General features: G+C 35.7%; 1 protein-coding gene across 1 annotated transcript in view; it reads right to left on the minus strand.

The window, feature by feature from the left end:
* Positions 1-12,174, minus strand: part of CERKL (ceramide kinase like) — a 57,919-nt gene that overhangs the window by 23,657 nt on the left and 22,088 nt on the right. Inside the window, exons 2-3 of the mRNA XM_054069398.1 lie at positions 11,319-11,561; positions 3,393-3,524 (exon numbers count right to left, since the gene is read on the minus strand). Of these exons, the coding sequence (XP_053925373.1) occupies positions 3,393-3,524; positions 11,319-11,561 (375 nt within the window). The remainder of the gene's footprint in view (positions 1-3,392; positions 3,525-11,318; positions 11,562-12,174) is intronic.

Raw genomic sequence — 12,174 nt, forward strand, 5'->3', positions numbered from 1 at the left:
TTTGTGGATGACACCAAGCTGAGTGGCACAGTCACCACACCGGAAGGACGGGATGTCATCCAGAGGGACCTGGACAGACTGGAGAAGTGGGCCTGTGAGAACCTCATGAGGTTCAACAAGGCCAAGTGCACGTGGGTCGGGGCAATCGTCGTTTTCAGTACACAATAGGGAACAATGTTATTCAGAGCAGCCCTGCAGAGAAAGACTTGGGGATGTTGGTCAATAAGAAGCTCAACATAAGCCGGCAATGTGCACTCACAGCCCAGAAGGCCAACCGTGCCCTGGGCTGCATCACAAGAAGCATGGCCGGCAGGTCAAGGGGAGGGGATTCTGCCCCTCTGTTCCTCTCTTGTGAGACCTCATCTGGAATACTGTGTCCACTTCTGGAATCCTCAACATAAGAAGGATATGGAACTGTTGGAACAGGTCCAGAGAAGGCTATAAAGATCATCAGAGGGCTGGAGCACCTTCCCTATGAGGACAGGCTGAGAGAGTTGGGGTTGTTCAGCCTGGAGAAGAGAAAGCTCAGAGGAGATCTTATAGTGACCTGCCAGTATCTGAAGGGGCTACAGGAAAGCTGGAGAGGGGCTATTCATGAAGGCTCATGGCAGTAGGACAAGGGGGAGCAGGTATAAACTGGAGAGGGGCAGATTTAGACTAGACATTAGGAAGAATTTCTTCACCATGAAGTGGTGAGGCACTGGCACAGGTTGCCCAGGGAAGCTGTGAATGCCCCATTCCTGGAGATGTTCAAGGCCAGGCTGGATGGGGCCTTGGTCAGCCTGATTTAGTGGGATGTCCCTACCCACAGCAGAGGAGTTGGAACTGGATGAGCTTTAAGGTCCCTTCCAACCCAACTATTCTATGATTCTATGCTTCTATTTGCCAGTACTTCTAGGTACCCTGAATACAGACCAAGCTTTTGCTGAACTGGATTTTTTTGAAGAGGCATCGTTCTCCTAACACACATATCCCAGCAGCAGAACTCAAGATTGCCAACTCTAAAAAGACTGCATAAAGACAAAGTTTGCTTAGCTACAGTTAAAGTGGTGCTTCAGTTTAAATTTGCTAATTCCCACTTTCTACCACACTGAGCACTTCAGAGATTTGTTTACTTCCGTGTAATAAAAATAACGCCCAAGACAATGAACCCACCCTTTAAGACTTGTGGCTAATTTAGCTAGAACTAATACACCTATAGCAAGGTAATTTGGCAAAAAAATAGAAAACCCTACCAAATTTAAAGATAATTGGACAAAGTAAACGCTTCTTCAGAACTCACTTATTTACACACATGCCTTTTGACTGCTGCATATCCTTGAGAAGGAAAGAATAAGTCTATTCCAAACGTCTTTTAAAAGAAGGTTTTTTTCAAAATAAGTTACAATGAAAAAATAAGCTCTAGCAAGCTTGATTATGTAGGAACCAACACCACAAAACAGCAACAGACAGCCACCAAAATACAAAATTGGACAAGAGCAGCCCTGTCCACCAGCAGTCCATTGTCACTGTTGGGTTGGGGTCTTTTTTGGTAACCTGTAAGCCTTACATTGTACGCACAGGAAGCCACTTCAGAGATTCTAATTTGCTCCAAGATTTTTGTGTATAATGTATTTTAAGCTTTAAATAGGTGTATGTGAAAAGACTAAAAGGAAACTCTCTTCAGTGTAAAAATTTTACAAAAGCCTTCAACTTTTAGTACCTAAAGCACCGTTTTATGCTGCTCTGTATGGAAATACCAGTCATGTTTCATAACAGGAGTAACAGAGTTGCACACTCCAACTTTACAAAATCCAAAACAATTATGGGAGGAAAAATCCTGTTCAACGTACTTGAAATGAGGCATTTAGTTTTATTAGAAGATGGTACCAGTGGACAGGACTTTCACTCAGCATTCCCCTCTCTCTTTTTAATTAATGTGTAGTTCCTAATTATTTACTTCACTACTAGCATTTAAAACTGTGATGTAGTTTTCTCATTTAGCCTGTAGGAGGAGTGTTAGGCAGCTAATAAGCACATCAGTATGTGGACATAGACAAAATAACCTTATTTTAAGATAAGCCATTAAACATTTACCCGGTTAAAAACAGAAGTTTCTTTTCAAGAATTAAAAGAAAAATAATAAAAAATAAAATGTTAACTGTTTTTATTCAATTAGGAAAATATTTTTCAACACAATTTATAATCATAATTTACCTTAAATTTTATTACATATTCTATAAAACTGTTGATACAGATGTGGCTTATTAGTTCAACTTAGGATTCCATGTGACATCACACATCTAAAATTTTAATCTTATTTAGGTTAATGGTAACACTGACTTTTACACAGTTTAACAAACAAGGCTATGTTCATAGTAAAGATAAAATAAACCAGCAGTGAGGGGAAAAAAAAAAGAAAGAGAGTAATGTTCTTTAAATAGTTGGTTGAAGTAAACTAGAAGCAATTAAACAATATGACAGTCAGTGATCTGTTACTAAGGTTTGCTAAGACAAAAACATTATTCTTATAAAAAAAAATATGCCTGAATAAGGCTATGTTCAGTATCTAAGGAAAGAGCTTTATCATTAATCTGTCTACACTATAATCAATTTCTTGCAGGTGAACAGTAAGTCTGTAAGAATCAGAACTTATATATGTGTGATGGCATTCCCCTGTAAATTAAAGGAAGTTAAGGCATTTTTACTACATAATTCTTATGATTTGTGGCCTACAACTTGAACTAACCATGATTTCATAAGAAGTTTAAGGAACAGCAGCAGGGTGAGCCCTCTGTCTTATAATTTAAGATGGAATTGATTATTTAGCATGCCATTTCAACAGACATAGGTAAGATTTTTTGGTGTCAATATGCCTTGCACCAGAGTTTGCACTCCACGTGAATATGAAATGCATGACGAAAAAATCGCAGTATTTCAAAAGGAATTTTAATACAATGGATATAAAATTATTCAGAACAGGAAGTACTAGTATAATTTCTCTGTAAATGTGGGTGTTTTGGGGGACCAAATTTGATGCAGCCTAAGTTTCATTTTTTTCACAGAAGGGAACAGAAGTAAAGATCAGATTATGTGTTTGCCAGAGCGCAGACAACTCTTAGCACACAGATACAAAACTGTCAGACATTAGATGCTTGTTTCTTTTTATACAATCCTTTCTTTAAAGGTATGAGAAATACATTATTGCTATAGGTGGAAAACTATCAGATGATAACAGAATTACTAATGTTATTTTTTTTGTGAAATAAAAATACATTGCATTGTATTAACTACAGCTCAAAATGTACTACTTGGAGGCAAAGCCAATCAGGATTAGCAGTAAATTCAAATTGTGTTGCATGCTTAAGTAATAGTTTCACAAAGGATTAAACAACGCTTTTGAAGCAACTTACCCGTGACATCAGTTTTGATGTCAGCAAGTTTAAAAAGAGGTGCAACTTGTTCATAATAAACATGAGTGGCTTCTCTTTTGTGGCTGGTTGGATTAACAAACACTTTTAAGGATTTTGGTCTATTCTGAAAGCCTAAAAAGAAAACACAAAACATGTAAGATTACACACAGCCCAGTTATTTCTATAGCTTAAATGATTTTTTTAATACTAGGACCATTGCAGTGCTTTAACAGGAGAAGTAAATTAGAGTCTAAAAAGGTCTCAATTTCTTCTTGGATATGTGCTACTTCTCTTAAATTCACAGTACTGATTACTTTTTTTTTTAGAGCCAGAAAGCAGTAATAACTGTTCACTTATTACCCAAAACATTACAGGAACAAGGGAAAAAAAATATGTCATAACCTAATTAAAAACTGATACAGAAGTAGGGTGAATATGGAGAAATTAAGACAGGACAATAAAAACCATCAAAATTTATTATTTTTCGGAATTTAATATGAGAAACTCGTAGCAGCCATATGACAATAACACCCAACAAAACTGATCAACACAATCCAATGCTCCTGTTTCGTGAGACTGCAGATCAAACAGTGCAAAGGAAATTCCCTCATTTTGAAAGAGATAAGAAATTTAAAGAAATAGAAAACTTAGTGATATCAGAAAGCTGAGAATTACTTTTCATCTTATTTTTGAAAAAGTTACATTTAGGTCTTTGAAGTAATGCACTCTTAGCAAACACACTGAGGAAAACTGCTATGCAAGCAGCACCACGTCTTGTATATTGATCCTGTGAAATAATTTTATTATTTGGAATATGCCTTTTTGCTGAATAGAAAATAATTCCTACAAAAACAATAGCAAGACTTTGCAGTTTCTCTTTTCTACAATTCCAAAGAATGAATAATTCAATGCAGTTGATTGCTACAAAAAGCAAGTGGTGGCGTGCAATATTGCTGTATCATTGGCAGTTATTTAAAACAGATGGGTTGAACAACTTTGTAATCAATTAATTCATTTATGAATTCTATACTTTCTTTTACTACCGAGTTAGACTACCTCTTTCTTAGCCAAATGAAAGCTAGAAGATCTGGCAAGTATGGCGCTTTCAGTATTCAAGAACAAAACCAGTAGTAGGCCACAATTTCAAAAGGTACTGAAAGTGAAAACACATTTTCCTGCCCCATGTAGAGTCTTACTTCAATTTTTACAGCCACATGTACATTCAGAGCGTCAGCTGGGACCTCCTGAAGCTGTTCCCCACTTACTCCACCTCAGCAACTGAATAGGAACAATTCCTTTGAGAAATTACAGCTAAATAGTATGTCAGTATCAAAGGGTAAAGTATTCCTTAGTATCAAAACATAACAATTATAAAAGTCCCACAGATCTTTTTTTTTTTTAACTTATTTAAACATATCAAATAATCTGGAAATTAAAATAACACTTTATCCAGTTCGTCTCAGTAAATCTTAGAAGGTTTCCTAAAGATACTGAAGGAAATTACTGGATCGGTTTGCTGCTATAGCCTGAAAGCATAAATAAAAAAATCATATTTCTAATTATATTTATGGCAAGATGTTACACACAGCATCATGCCATTGCACAGCATATTAATCATGATGAATCCTTAATGCCTGATAAATCCTGAATGCCTTCAGGAATAAGCCTTAGTACTTAACAGTTAAAAGTATGTCATTTAGAAAGGGAAGTTGGTAAGGACAGCAGATGTGCTGGAGGGCAGGGTCTCCATTCACAAGGACCCCGATTAACTACAAGAAAGGTTTGACAAAAGCCTAAAGGTGTTCAACACAAAGTCCAGCACCTTGCCCTGTGAGACCCTAACAGGGCAGGCTGGGCACAGATCAACTACGCAGCACCTCTTTAATACAGTTTATATCCTGAAGTTCCTGATGGACAAAAAGCCGAACGTGAGTAAACAGTGTGCCATTGATGCCATGAAGGCCAACTGCTTACTGTGTTGCACTAACAAGGCAACCAACAGTTCAACGGATGTGATTATGGCCTTGAACTCAAAGTCTTATGAGCTTGAATCTCAAAAACTGCATCCACTTTTAGGCCCCAGAGCGCAAGACTGATCAAGTGGAGTGAGCCCAACAGAACCATGACCTCAGCAAGGGGGGCTGGGAAAAGCCACATAAAAGAGGCAGAGGGAGTGGGTTTGTATAGCTCTGAGAACAGAGTATCTACCTAAAAGCTGTCCTTAGTATCTACTGTAAGACTACCAAAGGCTGCCAAGACAAAAGTCTTGTAGGTGCACGGACAAAAAGGCAATGGACACAATTTGCAGCAGGTTTTATTCCAACCTGAAATAAGGAAAACTTTCTTAGCAATAAATGCAGTTAAGCTATGGATCACATTGCTCAGAGAGGCTGCGGAATGTCCTCTCTTAGAGATTTTCAAAACTTATCAGGACATGGCTTTTAGCAATCTGATCTCATTTAGAAGCTCACCTGCTCTGAGCAGGAGGCTGGAATATCATCTCCAGAAGTCCATTGCAACCTAAACAGAATAGTTCTGAATGGTTGATTCAGAATGATTCTCTGAAAACATAAACAAGCACTGAAGGTATGTACTGCAGTATAATTTCTAATCATAGTAATTACAACACAAATAAGGAAGACTACCTAGAACACAAAAACTCCTGAAGACTTTTAAAAAATAGAAATCATCATCATCAAGACATTATAATAGTAATTATTGAAGACACTTAATAGGGTTTTATTGCAGTCTTTTAGGAATTATAAGAAAAAAAATAATTTCTGTAGCTTGATATTTTGCTTAAAGCACTAATAGAAATTAAAAATAGAATAATAAGGACTCCTGATTTAATAATGAAGATATTTAGCCACATTCATTAAGGTTCTTCATGTTTTCATCTTCTCTACAGGAACTCCTTCCTGTGATCAGCTGGCCCTAAATGCTCAACTCACACCAGAGCCAGAAAACTGTAAAAGCTGACTACAGTCTCTTTAATTTGTAAGGAAAGTATATCTTCACACTATACATACACACATATAACAGACAAAGCAGAGGAGAGTATAGAGTTTGTAGAAGCAGAAAAAGGTGATGAAGTTTCATAAATTCTGTTACCAAGACAGTGCGAGTTGGAACTCATCTTCTGTCACTGTTAAAGCATTACTAGGAGAAAACTGAAGGAAAAAAGGCAAACATTGATAACTAAATTTTTATACATAAAACTCAAAAAAAAATTGTCCCAGCAACAGAAAGTTTTAAAAGAAAACATAAGCAGGCAAAGGAATATAGATTTTCCAATCAGTGAGAAAAAATTCTTAAGATTTTTAAGGAAACTTAATTGATTTTTTTTGTTTCCTTTTCCTCAAAAAAAACCCCAATAATTCATTCATTAAATTATTCTCAAACAGGTACTGTATGTACATTTATATACCTTAGCCTATCATCAAAAAGTAGATCAGAGTTAATGCATAAATCCTAGTGAGATATTCAAGAACTAAATGAATTTACAGGACAAAAGTGTTATGACATTTTTTTATGGCTACTTGAAGATCGATTTACTTCTTTAGATAGATAAAGTATTTTATTTTAGAAATACGTATCACAAATAAGGCATTTGAGCAGAGAAATGGTACATTACTGCTGTGATTTTGTTTGTGCCAAATGATTGCCAACCGACACAAAAGGATTATCGTGACAAAATTTATTATTTATCTTGCCCAGCATGCACTGGACATGTTATAACACAAACAGCTGAGTTTAATTAAAGAATATCCAATAACAGTCAAAGACGAAATTTCTACAAAATTATACAGCTGAGCTTCTTTAAAAGTTTTTTTTAAACAATAATAATTTTTAAATTTCTTTAAACAACTTCTATATGAATGAATCAACCTCATTTACTACAGTCTGCAACTGATTTCAGTCTGTCAGCCTTTTGGTGTTCTCCTAACTGGTATTCTGTTATTGTTTTCTGTGGCTGCTCCGTTTGAAATGAACCAGCAGCCGAAAGCAGGAAGGCCAACTGTTCCTCTAGTACTAACAAATGTGCTAATATGCACTAGTTTAAACTTGATCTACCAAGTGAATCAGTGAACCATGAAGGGTGGTGGGTCAATCAGGGTGTTCTGAAAACAAAGGCTCATAGGGCAGCAGAGATGCTGTGCTCAGACATACATCTGTGCTGCTTTCAGTTCTTAGCTTTATGAAAATGGGTTTATGTTACAAAAGTTAAGAGCCTGGAATCATGTCATTATTGCATACATTTATAAATATTTTACACAAGAGTAAGAATATTATACATAAGGAAAATTAAGAATATGAGACAGGTTTGTTAATGTAACTATGGAGACACCACTGTTAATATTAACTAACCCAAGTTAATATTTAACATTAATGGTTTAATTAATACTTCATGCATGAAGCTTCAGACAATCATATCAAATCCCAGTGTGAGAGATACTACAGAATAGTAGATCAAAATAAAATGCAGTTTGTGCATTTTTTGCTACTTTATAGTTTATTCTTAATCACGTTTCCTGTCTTCAGCTAGTTTACAGAATTTTTAAGTAAAACTTTTTAAAGTCAACTGTTAATTACTGTTACGATGCTTAAAATATGTTTTAAATGGATAAACATTGATAATTATGCATTTTCTTTCATCTTGGGGCCTGTCTTAACCCTTTAAGAAACACCAGGCATTCGCATGCACAGAGGATTTTAAATTAAACAGTGAATTCACTGGCACAGTATATCCACTGTATGTGCCCTTAAGTCCAGTACAAAAAGATGTGATGTATAAATGGAAACCAGTGAGAGTCAAGTGTACAATGAGACCAAAAGCATACCAGAAGGTTGCCACTTCGGGCTTTCCAAGAGCCAGTCCAGAACGAAGGCTCCATAGATGCATGCCTTAAGATGGCAGAGGTAATTTTATACCAGTTTAACAAATATGCGATACACAGAAAAGCACAGTTTTCCTGGTGACCTTGTTACTGAGCAAGCCCTTCATGTCTAGCTGTCATCAACTGAACAGCAGCAACATCACACAGAAAATAAAAATTAACTGAAAGTCGGAAAATGGCAGTACCACTGTTTTGTTACCCTGTAACACACACACAAAGAGCCAAAACAGCAGCCACTATAGCTACATTCTAAACAACTATATTATATGTGTGCTTACTTATATGATAACAGGCTTAAGAAATTATAGCCTGGTTGAAATTCACTTTAAAATGAAGTAGCCTGAACACTGACTCAAAGCAACAAAGGATATTCTCTGTGAAGACAGTAAGAATGGACAGAGAAAAGAAAATGCAACAAACATTCATGTCAGGCATTAAAAAGCACAGTGAAAGGGTAACTGTACATGGTAGTTCAGAAAAAAAAAAAAGACATTTTCACTAGAACAAATCTCCAGATAAAAATCGAGCTCGTATCATCACTAGTAAACCTCCTATTGTTGTTCCTTCATTAATGTATGTGAAGAAAAACCCCCAACCCCATCAAAGAATAAATTAAACAAATAGAAATGGCATTTATTTTCAAAGGAGACACACCTTTTAGTAAAATTTACTTGTTTTGACCAATGAAAGAACATGTTTATGACACTCATACACAAACATATACAGTCTACTTTGGTAAATCACCTGCTTTTAATTTGCCCCAGCCTAGAAGCAATAAAAAACATTAAAGTAAATAATGCAGCAGTTAATGAAAATTTACTTTGTGATCAACTAGATTAGGAAATAAGATATGCACTTAAATTTTGACTGTTTTAGAAAGATTAAATTTTAACTTTACCCTGCAGTTCATAAGGAAACCAAAAAGAAGCCGACTTGAGTTCATTAACAAAGATGTCACCAGCACTATTACGAAAACAAGGTGTAGCAAACCTATGAAAATTCATCACTGTTTCAAGAAGTGTTATATCACCATGCCTTCTGGCATTTCAGTTTCTGAGGAATCAACAGAACTTATCTACATTTAAAACCTTAGCTCAGCCTTGAATCCCACTGGAGACTTCCCACCAATGTTTGGTACATTTTAAATTAGACTTTTTTCCTGAATTATACTATATATTCTGAATTAGACTATAGATTATACTATATATTTCTGAATTATTCTACATTATTTCTGATAATGTGCATCTGCTATATTGGATGCAGAAATGCTGCTGCTTTTTTGCTGATTTTCTGGATACAAAGGCATTTTGAATATCTACTCAGTTTTCAAAATGTGACAGTGTGAAAGTTACACTTCTTGTAATTACAGAACTTAAAATAATATACACATTAGTAAATTCTGATTTGGCCATTTATTTTTCCCTCCGAGTTTTGATTATTCCTGAAGTAAAAGGAAAAGATAAAAATGTACTGATTAGATGTCAAGAAAACTCTGCACAAGGTTTGAGCTTCTGGAGAAAGACTGAAGCTGAAGGAAGAACCAGAAATAGCAACATTGCACAGAACGCTTTTTTCAGGTTCAGGTGGCTTCCAATTACAAAGCTATAAAACAGAGACTGCACCTTGAAGTCAAGGCAACCTGAGAAAAAGATACTGCAGGTTTTTTTCTGTGAACATATGGTATCACTGCTCCTGATGGATGGAGGGTAATCTGGGAACAAAACAGACATTTGCTCCTTATGCAAATGTCCTTGCCTTTATGGGTAGCTGGAGATCCGCAAGAATCTTGGCACTTCCACAGATTTAGATATTTTGTGATAAAGTCCTTAAAAAAGGGGCAAGGGAAGGCACTTTTCAGCACATATTTTTATTTGGAAAATCCAAAGCATATTGGAAGCAAACAATGTAAGAATGTACTGTTAATACCTCGTGCTATGCTACTTTCTCTAATATCTGCTTTTGACGAAGTCACTTTACTAGAAGAACACTATAAATCACTGTTGAAAGTGTTGTTACAAACACTACAGATGTGTAAATTTAATTCTGTAATCTGCCTCAGTATTAACAATTCAGATGGAGTTTTAATGGCCTATTACAAGATGGATTGTTTTTCTTAGGTAATAAACAGACTCATTTGCTATAGGCTAAACAGACACATTTTAGAACTAAATCAGAGAGTGGTTTGGGGAAAAGGTATTGTTTTGTTTTTCTTAAATCATGCGTGTGCTATATTCTATGTCTTTCCAACCCTGATGGTGTTAAATTACTGTGAAAGACTTACGTTTGTTGATTTTCCTCCCTAAACAGTGTATATGTTTTTTCCTAAAATCTCATACAGCTTCCATGAAAAAAAAAGCAACTATCATGGGTTAAACAAAGCATCTGGAAACTGGCATTAGCCCAGATAAACATGGAAAGATATTTTTAAAATAAAGAATTGCCTCTCATCACTAGTTAGTGTCAATGCATTTTGTATCAAATTATACAGCAAGAGTCCTACAGAACCTCAAGAGCACTTCCACATGTGAATTTATGAAGAGAAAAGCCTCTCCAGTTAGTCTCCTAAAGAACCTGCGGGGCTCAAGTGGGAGCTCCTAAGCAGTCACTGAGAAGTCCCTGAAAAGTTCCCAGGCCTGCAACAACTGCAGTACCATTAGATGTGCTGCAATTCCCAGTGAAAACATCAACAAAGTATTTTATTTCCTTAAGAAACATATTTCCCAGAAGACTCTTCAGTCAGAATACAGTAAGCTACTTCTTTTCTGAAGGGCTTCTGAAGCCCTTTCAAAAAGTAGCACAAATTTAATTTTTGAAGATGCATTAGTCAATTATCATTACTTTCCTCAATTTAACACTTCACCAAGTAAAACTTCAGGGTAAATAAAATTTTCCAACAATAATGTTCATATCTTTGAGTCTTAATTTCCACAGGAAAAATAATTTTTTTCTAAGCTTCACTCAACCTTATGTATTGCCATTAGAAACAAGTCTGAAATAACAATGACATCAACCCCAACGGAGTGCTTACCATTCAAAATCTCCTTTAGATGTCTGAACCACAAATAACAATGATCTTCACTTAAGTTATTTAAATGGATAGCACAGTCTGTTAATTTATTTTCTCCTTTATTCAAGCATTTAAAAATTGTGATACCCAACAGAGTACCACCATTTTTCTGTCCTACGAAACGACGGCGTTTCAGTTTTACTGAAAATACATCTTTCATTTCCACAATCTCCTCTTGAGCCTGTAAAACCATACTGGAATCACCTGTAGGGGGGGAAACAAAAGTAATGTTAGCAATATGATTAGGAGCAATATTTGAAGAATAAAAGTGTTATGGCTTCAGCTCTAGCTTCATTTGTTGCATCTGCTCATGCCTATACTATTGCATATCGTTTGCATTAGCCACTGGTCTTATATATTTCCAGCTTTCTGCTGGATTTGGCATGATTTCAAAGATGCTGTTTAATCCCTTTTCTGATATTTAAAAAAATGAACAAAATTGCAGGCTCCAAGAACAGTGAACCACCATTTTTTTGTGTGTTTGCATTCAAAAAGCAGGTTCTTCATTTTATTATCCTATATCATAGTTCTCAGAGATCAGAAAGTGTGCTCTGACGCAAGCTGAAGAGATGCCAAATGTATTTTTTCATTTGATACATCTTCTGCCTTCTGGGTTCAGACTAGCGACATACCAGGAAATAGTTAAACAAAAATAGAAAAATAAGCAAAAAAGGGTGTTGCCCATTTTATCTTAAAGTAAATTCATAACTGAAAAATTAATTTAAGAAAAACAGTTTAAACAATTCTTGTGACAGTTTAAGACCCTCACCCCAGAGGAGATTTGTGTTACCTGGAACACTAAGTAAAGGTTTCTTAT

The sequence above is a fragment of the Cuculus canorus genome, chromosome 6, assembly GCF_017976375.1.
Source record: "Cuculus canorus isolate bCucCan1 chromosome 6, bCucCan1.pri, whole genome shotgun sequence".
NCBI classification, from domain to species: domain Eukaryota; kingdom Metazoa; phylum Chordata; class Aves; order Cuculiformes; family Cuculidae; genus Cuculus; species Cuculus canorus.